The sequence below is a fragment of the Muntiacus reevesi genome, chromosome 22 (assembly GCF_963930625.1).
Source record: "Muntiacus reevesi chromosome 22, mMunRee1.1, whole genome shotgun sequence".
Classification (NCBI taxonomy): Eukaryota; Metazoa; Chordata; class Mammalia; order Artiodactyla; family Cervidae; genus Muntiacus; species Muntiacus reevesi.
In genome coordinates, this window is record NC_089270.1 from 23,055,392 (window position 1) to 23,075,357 (window position 19,966).

Consider the following 19,966-nt stretch of genomic DNA (forward strand, 5'->3'; position numbering starts at 1 on the left):
TTAACACAAATGAAATGACATGTGATAGAAAGTCAGGTGGCAGTATTTCAAAAAACAACTAACTTGTACTGTCAATACAAAGCCCTCTAAGATAATTGGGAAAGCAGCATACTTCTACATACCTAAATTTATTTATGATAATACCAATATGTTCATATCAGACCTTACAAGATTGCAAATATCCCCGACTCCTCCTGTTCTACCTCTTTAATAAATAGGAAATCAAAGCATATCGTTGTTGAATTGAAAACTGGGAGGAGATGAATTAATGCATTATGAGCAGACAACTTACTTCATTTCATTTGGTCACAAAATCAATGAGATAAACTGGCTCGATGTGAATAAAGATTGTTACTGAATTATATAAAACAAGAAAGCAACCATAAGGAAGGCTGAGCACCAAAGAAATGATGCTTTCAAACTCTGGTGCTGGAGAAGACTCCTGAGAGTCCCTTAGGTAGCAAGGAGATCCAACCAGCCCAACCTAAAGCAAATAAGTCCTGAATATTTATTGGAAGGACTGATGCTGAAGCTGAGCTCCAATACTTTGGCCACCTGATGTGAAGAACTGACTCATTAGAAATGACCCTGATGCTGGGAAAGGGAAAGATTGAGGGCAGCAGGAGAAGGGGGCAACAAAGCATGAGATGGTTGGATGGCATCACCTACTCAACCGACATGAGTTTGAGCAAACTTTGGGAGACAGTGAAGGACAGGGAAGCCTAGTGTGCTTCAATCCATGGGGTCACAAAGAGTCAGACACGACTCAGTGACTGAACAACAACAACAACAAAGAAAGCAATGAAGACAAATGAGTTGATGGGCCAAGAATTTCAGGAGAAAATCCTTTGGCTCCCACTTGATTTTAGAAATAAGCCTCACTGGACATCCCCATGGCAGACTTCAGAACTGCCTTCATTGGAAATGTTTAAGAACGAAATAGATAATGAGCTAGTGAGTCAACCTGTGCCATTGAGGGAAAATGATAGGCTGGATTACCATCCTCTCCAAGTATTTTGTCCTCTGTAATATTCTATTTCTGTAACGATAGGCATCTGTGTCTTTAAAACAAGCTCATGAAACTCCAATTCTGTGCCACTTTTGGAAATGTCTACACTCTTTCAGGGACTTTTATGAGGGTCTATCATTTAATGGAAGTTGATTCTGTAGCAAAAGTTCCAGTCTGAAGTCTAAGATCCTTCAAGGAAGACTAACTCCATTATAGGGCATATATGGAAGAGATTTGAGAATAAGTTCTGTGAGTAATTTCTCCACTACATTTTTTAGAGAGTGGTTTTCCAGTTGATGGCTGAGTATATTTCTGAAAAGCGTAACGGAGCTGCTTAAGCACTAAAAGTTTTGGCATTAAAAGTGTCCTCAGATGGTTGTAAATTCCAGTCAACCTGACTCCAGTAAAAATTTTACCTAAAACAATGAAAACATACCAATTTTTTTGTTCATTCTATTTTCTGTTTAAATTTCAAAGGACACTGCTACTTCTTTTTTCCTTTTAAATAATATATGAAGTGGGCCAGCATAAATATTTTCATATCATATAAAATTTCCTAGCCTTTCATGTCAAAACAATTTTTGAGGTGGATGTCTCTTGAATTATGATGTAGATATCAAAATCTTCTAGGTTATGCAGTAGGAACACCATGATGAGGGATGGAAGTTGAAATGAGTCAAGTCAAATAAAATCACTCTCCCCCTCTCCCTCATTCTTCTTTTCCTTCTTTCTTTCTGTTTTCTTTTTAAAGAACAAAAGGCATAGTGCAATTTAGTTCATTTTCATGAATGGTTTACTTCACTTAACATAATGTCGTTAAGGTTCATCAACATGGAAACATGGGTCAGAATTTTCTTCCTTTTTCAGGCTGAATAATATTCCATTGTATGTATGCATATTTACCACATTTCGGTAATCCATTCATTCATCGGTGCACGCTGAATTGCTTCCACTTTTAAGCTAGTGTGAATTACGCTGTTATGAAAAAGGGGTATACAAATACCTCTTTGAGATCCCACTTTCAATATTTTGGGCATACACCCAGAAGTGGAATTGCTGGATCAGATGGTAAAACGTGATTTATCCTACCTCCCCAAGCCCCTGGGAATCCTTTAAGAGTAAAATTTACATCTTATCCATCTCTGTGATTCACACAGTACCTGTCATACTCCCTGTCCCTGGCACATCACAAGTTCTCAGGAAATAAGTTTCCGCTGACTGAACGGAAGGGCAGCTAGGAAGAGGAGTGGGTGGGGTAGGTGGATGGAAATGCTGGCAGCACGCCGCTAGGTCTCCCTTCTCTTTGATCTTTTCTTTTCAGCCTCAGGCTGGTGAGTCCCAAATTTATGTGGAAAGCTCTGACTTTAACCCTGAACTCAAATCACATAAATCTACCTGACTAGGAAATGTCTCTACTTGGTGTTTCATTGCTACCACATATTCTTCATTCCCCATTATCCATTATCCATTAAGTATCCAAGCTTAACCCTTACCTACTTAATGTAAATGATCACATCACTTTCATCCCATCCAAACTGTACTCATGACCCACCCCCAACCCCACATCCTACCCTCTACCTGGTCTGTTTGTAAAATAACCCCCCTTCATACCAACAAGTTCAATTCTGAACGTGCATTCATTAATCAGTCAAATTTGTTCGTAAGTCCAAAATATTAGCCTAGGTATGCAACTAACACAATTATAGAGTACCGTACTGTAATAGGTTTAAAATACTTCTCACATAAATAATACATGTAAAAATGCAAAAAATGAGAACATCTTTAATCTTGCAGTACCCTGCCTTGAAAAGTACCGTAGTACCAGCTACCTCACTGCTGCTGTGATGCTCGCTTCTGGACATCCCGGGCTTGAAATAAAGACCCTGAGCTGCTGCACTCTATACAGTTCTGTGTGGTAAAGTACACAAGAGCATAAGCACCAGTGGAGGATGCACACACGTGACCATGCACGCCAGACACGTGAACTAACGGGTGGGACTGGACATGCAAACACACGTTCACATCTTTGGCAGCTTGCAACTTGAATTTTGATGGTTCATTTCTAGGGGACTTACTGTATTCCCTGGCTTGCCTTTACCCCACTATTCACAAAGACGCTCACAATGAGAAAGCTGGACTTCTACTTTTTCTCACCATAACACAGCCAAGATAGGTTGATTTCTACTTCTTAAATCTGCATCAAATCTTTCCCAGTTTAATCATCCTCATGACCCTTAATGTAGACCGTCAATGTCACTCCTGATATGGGTCAGTGTGGCAGCTTCCTAGCTAGCCCTACTTATTGTCTCCCCATTTACCTGCCACACCACCATCAGGGAGGTCCCCATAAAATGCAAATTGACCAAACTACTTCCCTACTTAAAATCTTCTAATGGTTCTCCAAAACCAACAGTGTCAACTCCTATACACAGCACACGCAGCCCTTCATGACATGACCCAACCCAATGTCTCCAGTATCACTTCCCTACAATCCACCATTCGGACTTTATCCTGCAGGAAAACCAAATGCACAGTCCTTCTCCAAACACACCATGACTTTACACTTGCTGTTTCCCGGGCAAAGAATACCCTTTCTTACGTTCTTCCCTAGTAAATTCCCATTAATTCTCAACAGCCTAATGTAGTTTTCCTTCTGCAAATTTTTTGTCATATCCTCTCCCCTAAATGGTCAGTCTCCTTTGTTGCATTCTTTCTATATCTTCTGCCTATTGCCATTACAACATGTATCTTGTCTTTTCAGTTATTTTTTCTGTGTCAGTCTCCCTAAGTTGATCACTCTTTCCTTAAGGCATGGTCTATATTTTTTTTCATCTCTCTATCCCCAACGCCTAGCACATCACTGCTATAAAAGCAAGGGGAAAGAGAAGACTGAACATCTCCAAAAGGCATGCATTTGTACAGCTTATGTCAGCACTCTAGGGACTACATTAAAGTGTTACTTAATATAAATGCCACATATTTTATTCAATTAATTCAAGGGAATCCCAGCTTCATAAATAGCAACACACTCTTAAGCAGAACAGGCTGACTCCTGCGCATTTATTTTCTTTAATTAAAGCTCTGTGCCTTAAGGCCTTTGGTGAATCTTAGGAACAACTAAATAGATAAAATACCACAATATGCTTTACTCCTTCTCATTCATCTAAAGCAAGTTATTTAATTAACCAAAATCATCAGTGAGTTTCTTATTTAAAAAAGAAATTGGCATTTTGGTTCAAGATGGCATCATAGGAGGCTCCTGAATTCACTCCTGGTGGTCACGCTAATCTCCAATTACACATGGGCCAATTCCCTATGAAAGAAGTCCAGAAACTAGCTGAGCACCTCCTACACATTAAATGAATGAGAAAAAAAGGGGGGGGGGGGAGGCAGTAAGTATGCCGAGACACACTCCTACCATAAATCCTACCCCTGGAACAGCAACATATTGATACAATAATCAAGAGGGACTCACAGAGACCTAGCTTCTCCCTAAGGATTGAAGGGCTTGAACCTAACATTTACTACCCAACTTTAAGACTTCCACCTGAAAAATGGTCCTCCAACCTTTAGCTCCAAAAGCCAACGGGGCTTGAATCCAGAAGACCTACGAGATCAGAGTATCCAAAGAGACAATTCTTCATGGGCTCGCTAGGATTCATGGTACTTGTCCCCTCAGGGCTCCTTGTGAAGGCATCCATCAGAAAGGCGCATCTCCCAGTCTTTTCCGGAAAGAGACACCCGTGTATATAGTAAAGGCTGCAGCCTGAGGGTCAGGCCTCTACTTTAACCCACATATAGAGGCTGAGTGCCCGCCATCCTCTCCAGAGACCTGGGAGGTGGGAGGACAGCATGTTCATGTTCTCCCTCCGCCTAGCTCCAAGTCACTTGTGTCTCCCTGGAAAGTATCTGTGTACAGGTCTAGGGCCCTGGTTTTTTGACCGGGGCCCAGAGAACACGGCCACTGATGGCCTGACTCTGATGATCAGCAGGGTTCGAGTTCGTGGGCTCGGTGGAATTGTAGCGAACACAGGAATAGTTGTTAACCAGCGACTCTACCCCCCCAAAAAACAACCACCTTCTAGACAGTCTCTGAAAAAGACCCACTTGGATATTTTAGAAGTTGCTGCCAGAGGGTTTGGCTCCAATCTCCCAGCATTCAGATGCTGACTAAGATTCGAGGAGGGGAAATAAGTGAAGGTGGTCAAAAGGTACAAACTTCAGTTATAAGATAAACAAGTTCTGGGGAATCTAATGTACAGTGTGGTGCTAGAGTTAACAACTGGTCTGCGTGTGCAAGCTCAGTCGTGTCTGACTCTTTGATGAACCGAGCAAAAATACTGGAGTGGGCTGCCATTTCCTCCTCCAGGGGATCTTCCCGACCCAGGGATCGAAACCACGTCTCCTTCGGCTCTTGCATGGGCAGGCAGATTCTTTACCACTGAACCACTTGGGAAGCCCTATAGTTAACAATACTATATGTATATTTGAAAGTTACTGAGACAGTAAATAATAGTTTTCATCACAGGAAAAAAAATTACAGCTCTGTGAAGTGAAGGATGTCGAACTAAACTTACTATCATGATCACTTTGCAACATAAACATATATTAAATTAATATGTTGTACACCTTAATTGAACAATGTTATATGTCATTACATTTCAACAAAACTGGAAAAAAATTGATGCCAAATCTGTATTGATTTTGTGCAGTTTTGCCCCACTCAGGTTTAAGTTCTGCCTAAGGAGGCAGTACTGTCTCCAAGACTGACAAAGAAGGCTTGGAAAAGTTTGGATACTAAAATTTCCCGGATGTCTCCCCGATCAAAGCTCTATGATAATTCTACCTATAATGAAATGCTTGTGATGGGGGATGGGAGGGGGCTCTGGGATGTTTGTTATGTCTGCCTTCTTTTATGAACCACAATGTTTCTACAGACATTATACATGAGAAGATATGTAGGCAAAACTTGTTATTGCACTATGGAGTTCATTTTTAAAACAAAACTAGTAATTTCCTCAAAATTATATTATCTTGAGCCCTCTCACTAAACTGCATGGGAATTTTAAAAAAATCCATCCTTAACTTGCCACAGAAAGTGAAAGTCGCTCAGTCGTGTCTGACTCTTTGCAACTCTATGGACTATACAGTCCATGGAATTATCCAGGCCAGAAGACTGGAGTGGGTAGCCTTCCCTTCTCCAGGAGATCTCCCCAACCCAGGGATTGACCCCAGGTCTCCCGCATTGCAGGCAGATTCTTTACCAGCTGAGCCACAAGGGAAGCCCAATTTGCCACAGAATTGGGCCAATTACGTGACTGAGTTAATCATCCCAACCAAGTTCATACCCCATTGCTCCATCACAACCAAGTCGTTGACTTAGTGACTGGATGGGATCATTAAGTGAGGTGGCCTGGCCTGAAATTAAATTGTAAAGCTCTAGGACAAAAAGAAGAACAAGGGCTCTAGGCTTGGAAAGAAGGAAATATTCCGAATGCCCAGGATCTCCCCAATGCTGAATTATTCTTCAGTTGGTTCCTTCTAAGTCTCAGTTTCTTCATCTAGAAAATGGGAGTAAATATAAATTCACAGGATTTCCAATCAAATTTTTGCTTGTAAGGAATTTCATAAACTATAAAGTGATACATGTATGTATGTATGTAAATAACTGTAGGAATCTATACCAAAAGACTAAGAGGTTATCTGAATATAGAAGGGTTACAGGTAGGAATCACAGATAAAATAAAGGACATCTAGTTAAATTTGAACTTCAGATAAACAATGAAAAAGATTTTAGAATATCTCAGGTAATACGTGGGCATACTAAACATTTCATTTTTTATATGCTAAATATTTTTATTTCTTAATTCTGTATTTTTTAATATAGTCCTCCTAATTTACTAAGAGGTTTTTCCTTATGTGAAGAATAGATCATGAACCTATGAAGACAGATTTTCAGCAAATTAAAGTGATCATTATTTTTTTCTCCTTTGATGTTTTGATATGATAAATCACCTAATAGATATCTCAATAAAAGCTAATCTGTAAGTCCTTAAAGTAACCTGAATTCAATTTGATATATAGTTCTGAATTCAACGTGATAACTTTTTAATATTTTATCTAAAATTTGTAGTTTTTCTCTGGGTTACGTTGTAACATTGGCATTTGTGCTATGCTGGATGAAAAAATAGTGTACTCTAAAATATTCTATCTTTTTGTCTGCTCTAGGATTTTATATTATTATAAGATTTCTTTGTATTGTTTTTTGATGGTTTTAATAACTCACACATTAAACTGTCTAACTCTAGCACTCTTTTAGAAGAAGTTCTTTGTTAACCTTTCTAATTTTATGTATGACTTTTGATTTATTCATACTTTCCATGTCTTCTTGGACTCATTTTGACAATAAACCTTTTCTTTTAAAGTAATTTGATGGCGGCTTTCAACATTTTCAGAATTTTTTAATCCCAAGTCTTCATTTGTTAATCTTGATAATTTAGATATTTTTAACATTTTTGGTCTATACTTTTCAAAGTTTCAATAATATGCAAAATGTAGGCAATGAAAAGAAATAAAAATTGGGATTTACAAAAACTGCGATCATTAGAAGTACACCAGTTATACAATAAAGTGATATACTTATTCTTCTTTAGTTAGTTGGATGATAAAGAATCTGCCTGCAGTGCAGGAGACTTGGGATCAATCTCTGGGATGGAAAGGTACCCTGGATAAGAAAATGACAACCCACTCCAGTATTCTTGCCTAGAGAATTCCATGGACACAGAAACCTGGCAGGCTATACAGTCCATGGGGTTGCAAAGGGTTGGACATGACTGAGTTCACACAACTCTTTAATTAGAGGCTTTGCTTATTCAAACTACGATCTGTGGACCAGGAGCATCAGCCTCCCCTGAAACATGTTATAAACATGCAAGCTCAGACCCCACCCCAGACCTACTGAATCTGAGTCCACATTTTAAACAAGATTGACAAGAGATTCCTACGAGCAGTTCTACTCTACAGAGACTGCAACTAAAAGCTGAATCTTCAAAATAGTTGAATCCCTTAAAGAAAAATAGATAAGTCCTCAACAAGAGTGAAGGAGAATCTGAGACTGAACTGAGCAATCTGACCTGACCTTAGGAACACCCATAGGAGAGAGCCAAGGCCTCCTAGCGATAAAAGCCTCAGGTCCTTCCTTCCATCCATCCACCCTGAGCTGCATGTTCAGCCACACAGGCTTCACAGACACTAAATGACTTCAGAAGGCACCAATCTCATAAATTACTGTGAGAATGGTACCCCTGGAGTTGGAGAACAGGGTGGTCCCGACCCAACTTTACTCTCAAGAACTCATCTAGCCTCAGAAGAGCTCCCAGAGGTATGGAAAGTTAGTGAGAAAGATGAATGAAAAAGTAAGGGATGGGCTTTTGATTTTGTTTTAGAAGGTTGGGGTTTTATGAAGTTGTTTTATTTGTGCAAAGGTGCTGACAGGTGTTTCTTGGGGTTTTTGCTTGTTTTAGAAACTAGAATCCATCAATGCTAGGGAACAATCAGTTAAACAGGTGAGATGAACTGTGGATAAAATCAATAAAACCCTTTCTGTACCTAATACTCAATTAATATTTAACTGGGCTCAGTCACTCAGTCACGTCTGACTCTGTGCAATCCCATGGACTGTAGCCCACCAGGCTCCTCTGTCCATGGGATTTTCTAGGCAAGAATACTGGAGTGGGTTGCCATATCTCTCTCCAGGGGATCTTTAGGACTCAGGGATGGAATCTGCATCTCACGTCTCCTGCACTGGCAGGCAGATTCTTTACCACTAGTGCCACGTGGGAAGTCCTTTATATTTAATAGACATGTAAAATTTTGGTGGACTATTAAAAAATGCCTCCAAACTATCTTCAAAAATTGGTAACAGATTTTATTTTGAACCAGAAATTCCAGCCACACTGAAAACATGGAGGCTGTGTGTGAAAGAAGTGTAAAGTCAAAGGTCTATCTGGTATAGTACCCAAGTTCGTTTCTGTGAGCCAAAAATGCAGGACAAATATATTCAGGTCTCCATCCTCATTTCACCAAAGTGCGTCTGTTTTGAAGTCTATCTCAGAGCACCCGCTCTGTCTTCCCCATACCTTGCTATAGGTTTCATAGTACCAACCAAGGGTATACTGTGGACTTCATTGCTGCTGCTGCTATTTATTTTTTATTTTCTGTTTCTCTCAATATAAATTCCGTGAGAGCAGGAATTTCATCTGATTCATTGATGAGAGCACCCCAAGTGCTTAGACAATACCTGGCACCCAGGGAACACTCAAAAAACATTTGTAGAATGAATGAATAAAAACGGACTCAGTTTAGTTCAGTTGCTTAGTCGTGTCTGACTCTTTGCAACCCCATGGACTGCAGCACATCAGGCTTCCCTGTCCATCACCAACTCATCCTCTGTTGTCCCCTTCTCCTCCTGCCTTCAATCTTTCCCAACATCAGGGTCTTTCCCAGTGTAAAAAACAGACTGTCCTCCAGTTAATAAAAAAATTTTTCTCTTTGGTCACTCCTTGTTAATTATATGTTTTTCATCCTTCTATCACAGACTTGGATCTTAGTCAAATATCCTGAGTAAATCTGTCTCATCCTCCAATAGATAATTCCTGGGTTTGTCAGGTATCTCAGAGCAGAAACTTTTATAACAACTCCTGACAATATTCGGGCTCTAAGTAAATTGCTTCTCCCTCTAATGCATCTGCCTCTCGCTTTCATTAACTGCAGTAATATTCTAATCACTCTATGCTGCAGTCTCAGAGAAAGGTAGAGGGAGAGTTCCAGAAAGCAGTTGTTTTCTGTTTCTTTACAGCAAAGCACTTGAGATGAAAAGGTCTGTAAAATCAACTCTCAATGGCACGCACTCAAGAACTCCAACCTATTAAAATGTTCCTTACAGAGGAGAGGGTGTATTGTGGGTGTGTGAGAAGGAGCACCCAAAGCAATCTCACAGGGCTCCCAGGCCCGAGTTCAGAGACAAGGCTTCGGCAGAATCGAAAAAGGAACAGATTGTGGGAAGGAGGAAAGGTTGCCAGAGATACCGGATGAGTGACAGGAAACACATCAATCAATACACTATACTCAAGTAAGCTTGGAAACAATTGGTGGCTGCAATCAGTCTCCCAATGGAATCTTGGGCAACTCAATTAACCTCTTTCTCCCCCATCCGCATCACTACTATATTGAGCACAACAATCTACCTTGAGCAGAGAGGGCTCAGGATTTCATAATAAATGTGAATAGAGAGCTCTATGTGTGATATTTCACAGTACCGTGTGAATTAGTATAAAGTCACAAGGCTATCCGGGCCTCTAGAGGTCAATCCAGTCCTTTCACATGGGACCACAATTAAACCATTCCAGAGGGATTAGATTCTAATCCTTTGTAAAAGGTGTCTGTATAAAGGGATTCCAAGAACATGACCCTCGGCCAAGGATGTTTTCTTAATCTGAGGTTGTCTCAACCCTGCAATACTGTAATTCTGTGCCTTTGCCCCTTCAGGGACCATATTAGAACGGCTTCTTGGTGAATAGCATAGATACTGGAGTCTGGCTGACTCAGGTTCCCAATGGACTCTACTTGGCGCTGGCTACCTGATACTGAGCAAGTTACAGCCTTAATTTCCTCCTGCCCGTTTCTCCTCTAAAGTAGTTGTCCTACTGACCCCAAAAGGCTGGTATCAGGACCAAGCAAAAAAACAGAACAAGTAAGGTGCTTCTAACAGTGTCTGCATCAAAGTTGTGCACCAAATTAACAAGAATATTATTTTCGGGCTGAATAACCCTGGTTGCCTGCATTTGTGCTCCATCGTGCACTGCTCTTCATGATTCCATGGACTGTAGCCAGCCAGGCTCCTCTATCCATGGGATTTTCCAGGAAAGAATACTGGAGTAGGCTGCCATTTCCTCCTGCAGGGGATCTTCCAGACCTAGTGATCGAACCTGCACCTCATGTGTCTCCTGCATTGGCAGGCAGATTCTTTACCATGGTGTCACCTGAGAAGCCCTGGTTACTCTCATTTTTATTGACAATTTATCTTTTAAAATGGTCATCAGTTTTGTTTATCTCTTCTGATCCCTCTCTAAATTCCCTAATTTTCTTTTTCAATGAAGTGATCAAAATTGTAGAAAGAGACTAATCATGGTGAACAGCCTAGGCAAGTTTCTTCTCTATTTACTTCACTTACTTGCCAATGCAAGAGCTGTAGACTCGATCCCTGGTCTGGGAAGATCTCCTGGAGAAGGAAATGGCAACCCACTCCAGTATTCTTGCCTGGGAAACCCCATAGACAGAGGAAACTGGCGGGCTACAGTCCACAGGGTCACAAAAAGTCAGACACAACTCAGCGGCTAAACAACAATAATAAAATAGTTGCTTTAGAATGTTCTGATGGTTTCTACAGCATAGCAAAACGAATCAGCTGTACATATACATATGTCCCTTCTTTTTGTATTTCCTTCCCATTCATTTCCCCATAGAGCATGCAAGGCGTTCCCTGAGCTACACAGGAGACTCTCATCAGGTTTCTATTTTAAACAGAGTAGCAACAGTATATGCATGTCAAGCGCAATCTCCCCATTCATCCCACTCCCGCCTTTACCTCTTGGTGTCTGTATGCTGAATCTAGAAAAACAGTATAAATGACCTTATTTGCAAAACAGAAAGAGAGGCTTTGGAGCTCGTAGCAGCAAATATACCCATATTTTGTAAGTGGTTGTGGAAACAGAGTTGCAAGAGTTTAAGGGACCATGGGAAGCTTGCACAATGCCTACACGGGTGGAAACCAGTGTTTTGGGGAGTAGAGGCTCTCCTCCAATTTTAGACACCATGTAAACACGCTGTAGCTGGTGCATCCCAGCGATCAGGGGGTGACCCTTATAACGTCCCCGAATACCTGACCACATGGACTGAGATTTATACCAAGTGATCATGAGGGCTTTACAAGTTACCAAGCACTTTCACACTCTGCATCTCCTTTGATCCTGGCAAAAAGCGTGTGTGCAAATCAATTATCCCTATTCTAATACTGCAGATGCGAAGGCTCTGAGAGCTTAAGTATCTGGCTTGGGGTCTCTGTATTCCAATTCCACATACTTTCTACTATGCCATATCACTCACCATGTCCAAAACCTTTTAACCTAACCTTGAAATCCAGCGTTTCCATGTGAGTATATATTCCAGTGTAAGAGTGAAGCCATTTTAATAAGTGGGCTTGTCAAATACATCACTGAATCTGCAGTATGCTTACAATTACGGTGCAAAAATAAAAATTCAAAGCTATGCACAGGGGAAAAAAAACGACTCAGACATATTATAGCAAAATGAAAGGCAATTGGGTTTAGGCAGGTAGATGGTGGAGAGATTATTTTTCTACTTTTTTCTGCATTCAAAAATTCCCCTTAATGAACATATGTTCATAATGAAAGATATAAATAGTGGATTTTTCCCCAAGTAGCCCAAGAGTCAAAAAATTCATCCAATAGCAAGGAAGGTTCTTACAGGAGCAGAGAGGGGCCTCCCCTACCTCCTAAGAAATTGGGGCTTCCCTGATGGCTCAAATGGTAAAAAATCTACCTGCAATGTAGGATACCTGGGTTCAATCCCTTGGTTGGGAAGATTCTCTGGAAAAAGAGAATGACTATCCAGTCGAGTATTCTTGTCTGGGAAATCCCATGGACACGGGAGTCTCGTGGGCTACGATTCATGGGGAAACAAAGCATCCGACACAACTGAACAACCACACATGCATGCACCCCTTTATCTCGTCTTCAACCACTTAGAGATGACCCAGCTCTGAGTCACACCAGTCGGAATGGCATCAATTCTCTGTAGGCACTACACCAAAACCAGGGCAGGAATCACTTCTAAATTGTGACAGAAGTCCAGATTTTGCCCTGAAGAGATCAATTTATATGCAGAATAGCAAATTAAAACAAATAGAAATCTACAATGTGCTCCGTGTCTGTCTCAGCTACTCATACTGTCTCTGAAAGAATCCCCACCTGGAATTTCTGAGAGTGTGACTCTGGGGCTAGTGGAGTAAAAGGAACTAACTCTTTAAGATCACCTGTTATTCACCAAAGGAAGGGGGATGTCAGTGGGGTCATTCTCTTACATGTCGGTCTTCCACCCGGAAACACTCAGAAACTATTGTGGCGGGAAAACAAAGAACTTTTGGCTTGGGTCCCACCTCACAGAACCCCTCAAGAGGTAAGCCTGGAAGCTACCTAAATATTTCCTCCAATCAGGCTTACTCACCTTCACACAGTCCAGTGTTCTCCAAGTAAAACTGGGCTCTGCAAGGGGACAGACACTCGCCCGAGGTGATGTTTGCACCCGACATCGGCTGAAACTGCAGCCCGTCCTCTGGCTTCCTACACTGGGTGCAGTGGGAATGTGCTGGACCCACGCAAGTCAAGCAAGAGGAATGACAGACTGCCAAGAGGAACAAAACGCAGGAATCAATCCAAGGATCAGATAAGCATCGCAACCAAGGGGAGTCCCTAAGGAAGTTTGATTCACTCAGAAAAGTTCACCAGATACAACCTTGCAGATAACTGTTTTTCCAGCATTCTCCACAAAGCCCAGAGGGATAATAACAATATCTGTGAGAGGCCAAATGAGGGTGATGCTAACTAGCCACGTCTCTCAGGTCCTGGAAGAGCTGCCAGGCTAGATCACGGAGGGGAGAAAAAAACAAACTGGACAATATTGGCTTGTTTCTCCAGAGAGTCACATACAGTGGATGACTCTATAATGTTATAATCTCAGTTTTTAATGGAAGATTTTTAAGAAGCATTCCTATAAAGGTTGTTACTCTATTATGTGCAAAAATGGTAGTTGTGTCACTGTCCATTACAGCATCCATCACCCACTACAGAGGGGTCCAGGCAACAAATTTCTGTTAGAATTTATGTAAGGAAAGGCTGCTTTTCTAGACAAGGAAGAGGCCCCTTTAGAGCAGCAACAAATATGACAATCCATCATGGTTTCTGGTTTACTTTGACTGCTGGTGAGAATCAGAGCCAGAGTACTCAAAATCTCTCCTGCCCACAGTCTGATATAATGGTTGCTCCCGTCTTTTCAAAGATTCTCTAAATTGTCTTTTCCGGGATATTTGGAGCAGCTGCCCTGTTTTAAATATGTTTTTTTCCCCCTTGTAACTATCCTTCACAACTTTTCCAAGGTGCCCTATGTATAAATAAACATAAATTAAGTTCGCTTAATTAAAATGTTTGCTCCCAATGTTCCAGTTTCAAAAGACTCAAAGGAGATTGCCCTCCCTATGAGCCGAGAGCCTTTTCAGCAAATAGCTATGGAAGATTTTCCATTTTACTCAGCCCAGAGGCATTGCTGGTAAGTCTCAGTTTGCTTAGCAGTATCATTAACAAAAAGTTCTTCAGGGAAAAACAAAATAAAGACTAAGAAAAACATTAGTAATGCTCAGAGGATTGAAAAGAGAGAAAAGAAGAGCTGGGTTCATTTTAATGCACAGGAAAGGGAACGACATTCCCCTCAAGGATGGCCAGAAAGATGGTGGCCCATTGAGTGTTACGACAAATATTCAAATGTGATTTTTCAGATTCTCCCTTTGATAACGAAAAAAAAAAAAAAACCAAAAACCTTATAATGCAGGCATAACCACATGGGATACACCAGAGGAAGAGCTGCCCCACAAAATAACTTATCTCTATGTCCTTGTGATGGGAAAGTCTATCAGGAATGATGATAAGGGACTTCTCTGGTAATCCACGGGTTAAAAATCCACTTTCCAATGCAAAGGATGGGAGTTAAATCCCTGGTTCTGGAACTAAGATTCCTTACGCCCTGGGGCAACTAGGTCCATTTGCCACAACTACTGAGCCTGCAAGCTCAACTCGAGAAGCCTGAATGCAGCAACAAAGTCCCAGCATAGCAAATAAATAAATAAATGGTGATAATGACACCAACAATACCTTTGCAGACACCGTGGTCAGGGTAGAAGCCCTCTCCACAGCTGGGCAGACAGTGGCCTTGGCGCAGGGCCTGGGGGTGGACGCAGGTGGTGCAGTGAGAGGCCGTGGGTCCTGAGCAGCTAGCACATGAGTTGTGACAAACTGCGGAAGAAAGGAACACGGTGGGACTGAGATAACTAGAGCGTCCACTTCTTGGCTGGGCCCCTCATATGCTAGTCCAGTTCAGTCTTTCAGTCATGTCTGACTCTTCGCGACCCCACGGACTGCAGCACACCAAGCCTCCCTGTCCATCACCAACTCCCAGAGTTGACACAAACTCATGTCCATTGAGTTGGTGATGCCATCCAACCCATCTCATCCTCTGTCGTCCCCTTCTCCTCCTGCCTTCAATCTTTCCCAGCATCAAGGTCTTTATCAAATGAGTCAGTTCTTTGCATCAGGTGGCCAAAGTATTGAAGTTTCACTTCAACATCAGTCCTTTCAATGAACATTGAGGGCTGATTTCCTTTAGGATGGACTGGTTGGATCTCTTCATGTGCTAAGAAGCCCTCTTTTCTATTCTCAATCCCCCTCACGTGTTGCACCAAATCAAGGGGCATATGTGTTCGGAGGTGGTTATGTTACCAGCACTGCTCACACTGCAACTTTTCCCATCTTTCATCCACGTTATATTATTTATTAGCTACCCTTTATTTGGGCTTCCCAGGTGGCACAGGGGTTAAGGGGATGCAATGCAGGAGATGCAAGAGACCTGGGTTCAATCCCTGGGTCAGGAAGAGCCCCTGGAAGAGGAAGTAGCAACCCACTCCAGGATTCTTGCCTGAAAAACTCCATGGACAGAGGAGCCTGGCAGGCTACAAAGTTGCAGAGTTGCCACGACTGAGTAACTCAACACAAATCCTTTGTTTAGTCTTTGTATTGTGTTTTATATATATATTGCCACTTCTAATCTTCATAGCAATGTTAATGCAGTAGGTAGTATTAACCTCATTTTACAGATGAGAAAATCAAGATCATGGAAAGTTTAAAAACTTACCCAAGATCACAAAGCTAGTTAGTAGCAGAGCTGGAATTTAGCCCTAGATCTATCTGAACCTAAGACTCCCCAGGTGAATAGGGAAAAGGAGAAAGTTCATGGATCTGGGTGTTGGGACCCCTGGTATTTTTGAAGGGCCTGTTCCCTGGCTTATGTCCTTAGCCAAGACTGGGTGTCTCCAGGCCTAGTTTCCTTGACATATGCATGGTGAGAGGTTGGGAGTCTAAGCAATAATTATGTAAAAGAATTTGACCACTATATATGGCAGTGTCAGGCATGCCTCTCTCCTGCTTTGGTCCTGGCTAGTAACAATGGAACACTCTGGCTCCAAGAGGCAGCTGGCACCATGCTGTTCTAAGGAATAGGAGTGAACCCTGGAAGAAGGTTCTGGAGCGCCACGGTCAGGAGCTGGAAGAGGGGAGTGTGGAAGAGACAGGAGGAGATCGCTGGGGACAGAATACTGAGGACAAGAGATAAAGAGTAGATGAGTAAAGAGGCTGACAAAAAAACAGGAGGTTGATGAGACAAGGCAGTATGACGGGTCTAAATGTCCTGCCCAAACAGACACTAGAAGTGGAAGTAAGAATATGCACATTTGTTTCAGAGAAGAAGGGCAATCAGGGTATCTGAGGCAGCAGTAAGTTCCCATCTCAAATGGGAATGCTTCCTGGTTTAAGATGTATAAGTCTGAAAAAAAATACTATATAAATAGCACATAAAACCAAATTTTCAATAAATACACACTTAAGCTTTACAAGCTATCAAACTTGGTTTGCTTTTTTATTTTCCTGGTGTGCTGTAGTTGCCAATATACGTGTTTACAAATGCCATCTAAAGAATGGTTCTCTCCTACCTACAGCCTGAGTGAGTAATGGTTGACAAGTACACAAGGACTGTGTGAAGATTTTGGAGGTTTTCTTGGCATTTCAAAATGATCCCGTGATCTCTAATGATGATTGGTATGTGTAAGCCCCTTATTTAATCACATTAGTCCCCCAGCATCCACCCATATTTCCCACCCTCATACCAGATACATTTTCCTTTTAACTTGCCATTTATTTACCACGCATACAAACTTCCAAGTGAGCAGCATGCAGCACTGAGTGTAATCAAACATGTGCTAATTACTTTTTTGATGATGAGGAGGACGATGATAACAATTACCCCTGTAACTTACCTTTACATCTCCCAGTGGCATCAGCATAGTACCCACCAGGGCATTCAGAAATGCATTTCCCATCATGCAACACAGTCTTCTCCACACAGGTAAGACATCTGGGGCTACTGGGGCCACAATTCTTACAGGATTGATCACAAGCTAAAGGGGAAGAAAACCCATCAGAGAAAATCAATACTGAACAAAGCGAGCTCAGGAAGTCTGTTCTTTCAACGTCCACAGTGGCATCAACATAGTAATCACATTTCTGGCTGCTCAGCTGAGGTCTGTTTCCTTGATTCAAACTTTTCTGTATTCACAGTGGAAGGAGAACTCAATAAGTATTCACTGAACTAAGCATAACAAATATTCTGAGGTTCACCTACCAGTGTGTCCAATTTAATATGGGATTTAAAGTCAAAACAGCTTTGGCAGTAGGGTTCCCAGATTTAACAAATAAAATACCAGATGCTCAGTTAAATTTGAATGTCCAGATAAATAAAAAATAATTTTTTAGTTTAAGTTTGTCCAAAATAGTTCATTCTATATTTCATCTGACAACCCTAGCTGGAGAGAGAATTCAGAGTTCTACTAAGCAAGGCCATGCTATAAAACTTCGGGTGAAATTGCTGAGCTTCACACAATCTTCTAGGATCTACTCGTTCACTTATTCATCCAGTGAGCCCTGAACACATTTCTTAAACTCTGTGTCAAGTACTGTGCCAGGTAGTAGAGACACAAAATCCAAATCAACCTGGTCTCAGCTTTGAGGGGCTTGTTAAGTCTACTAGAGGGAAATAAACACATGCAATATTAGGAATACTAAATGTATTGCTCAGATTGGTCTGTATAAGCATCATAAAAATTTCAGCAAAATGTGTGTGGGGTAAGAAGTATGAAACGTGAGGAAAGGATTCGTGGAAGAAATGACGCTTGAGCACTGTCTTAGATATCAGAGCACGCCAACTGCGTGCTGATGGGAATATACTCTCAGCTGAAGCAGTGAAACAAGTACAGGCCTAGAACCTGGGAAAGCCATGAACTGCAGCACACCAGGCTTTCCTGTCCTTCACCATCTCCTGAAGTTTGCTTAGAGAAAGGCTGGGAAACAGCAGTTCTGTTTTTTCAGCTAGAAAAGTGGGAAGGGCCAGATTACAGAAGTCTACCAGATCCCATAGTCTAGATGCTCATCTTATGAAAGATTTCAGGAGCCTCTCTCTACACAGTTTTTGGGTTTCCTTGGTGGCTCAGAAGGTAAGAATCTGCCTGCAATGCAGATTGGGTTTGACTGGGTTGGGAAGATCCCCTGGAGGAGGAAATGACAACCCACCCTAGTATTCTTGCCTAGAGAATACCATGGACAGAGAGGCCTGGTAGGCTACTATCAATGGGGTCACAAAGAGGCGGGCATGACTGAGTGACTAACACTGTCCCACTCACTACAATTTTTCACATAGTAAAAACATGGCTATGTTTGTGTTCAAGCAGGATCACTTTGGCTTCAGCTGGGTGGGGGGGGTGTGGAGTTTGGAGGGGTGAGGAGGAGAGTTGGGGATCAAGTTGGCAAATTGTGGAAATGCTCGGAGAACAAGATGACTGGGAGCTGCATCAAGTCCGTGACTGAGGTTGAGAGATTTAAGAGTTGTATAGGTGGAAGTGTCTCAGATGGCTGCCAGGGGTCTGGTATAGGGCATGAGTGATGCTACTTGAGGAACAAAAAAAAGAGTAGGTGTGGGGGTTCATCTGGGACATGTGCAGGCCAGTAAACAGCCTGACTGACAGTTCTGAGACTCAGAGGAGGGCCCTGGGGGTCATCATATACAGGTGTGGTTGTTGAAATCAGAAACGAGTTGATTTATTCAGTAAAGGCATTCCCCATGTGGCACTTGGAGAAGGAAATGGCAACCCACTCCAGTGTTCTTACCAAGAGAATCCCGTGGACAGAGGAGCCTGCTAGGCTGCTGTCCATGGGGTCGCACAGGGTTGGACACGACTGAAGTAACTTAGCATGCACGCATGCATTGAAGAAGGAAATGGCAACCCACTCCAGCATTCTTGCCTGGAGAATCCCAAGGACAGAGGAGCCTGGTGGACTGCCGTCTATGGGGTTGCACAGAGTCGGACACGACTGAAGCGACTTAGCAGCAGCAGCAGCAGCAGGTAGCACTAGTGGTAAAGAATCCACCTGCCAATGCAGAAGACTTAAGAGACACAGGTTCGATCCTTGGGTGGGAAAGATCCCCTGGAGAAGGGTACCGCTAGCCACTCCAGTATTCTTGCCTGGAGGGCTACAGTTCACAGACAGGACAGAATTGGACATGACTGAAGCAACTTAGCACGCAAACATGTGTAAGAAGATGTATTGTTTCTCCAGCACTCTAAAAGCCCAAGGCAAATACAGACCCCAGGAGAGGTTTTTAAAAAGAGAAGAGTTTGAATAATTGCTGAAAGCATATCTAGGAGAAAGAAGGGAGATATATTCAAAAGTACAGATGAAGAGATTAGCCTTGAATAGAACAAAGTCCTCCTTTGCTGAACAGCAAACAAAGTTGAGGGTAAATGCAGTCGCAGGTAAATCTATGACTCAACCTACTCCACACTCATAGCTAATTTCTTTAAAAACAAGTCAAACAAACTTCTCACAATCAGAGAACCAATGATTCAGGAATAGAGAACTACTGAGAGATTTATTCTGTCTGTTCTCTTAATCCACCTACACCATCCTAACTTCCTGAAAAGCATTTAAAGAACTTGAAGAAAACTAT

General features: G+C 41.9%; 1 protein-coding gene across 1 annotated transcript in view; it reads right to left on the reverse strand.

Moving 5' to 3' along the window:
- The window catches only part of FRAS1 (Fraser extracellular matrix complex subunit 1), a 506,878-nt gene that overhangs the window by 217,685 nt on the left and 269,227 nt on the right, over positions 1-19,966 (reverse strand). The window contains exons 16-18 of the mRNA XM_065913973.1: positions 17,223-17,363; positions 15,010-15,150; positions 13,313-13,489 (exon numbers count right to left, since the gene is read on the reverse strand). Of these exons, the coding sequence (XP_065770045.1) occupies positions 13,313-13,489; positions 15,010-15,150; positions 17,223-17,363 (459 nt within the window). The remainder of the gene's footprint in view (positions 1-13,312; positions 13,490-15,009; positions 15,151-17,222; positions 17,364-19,966) is intronic.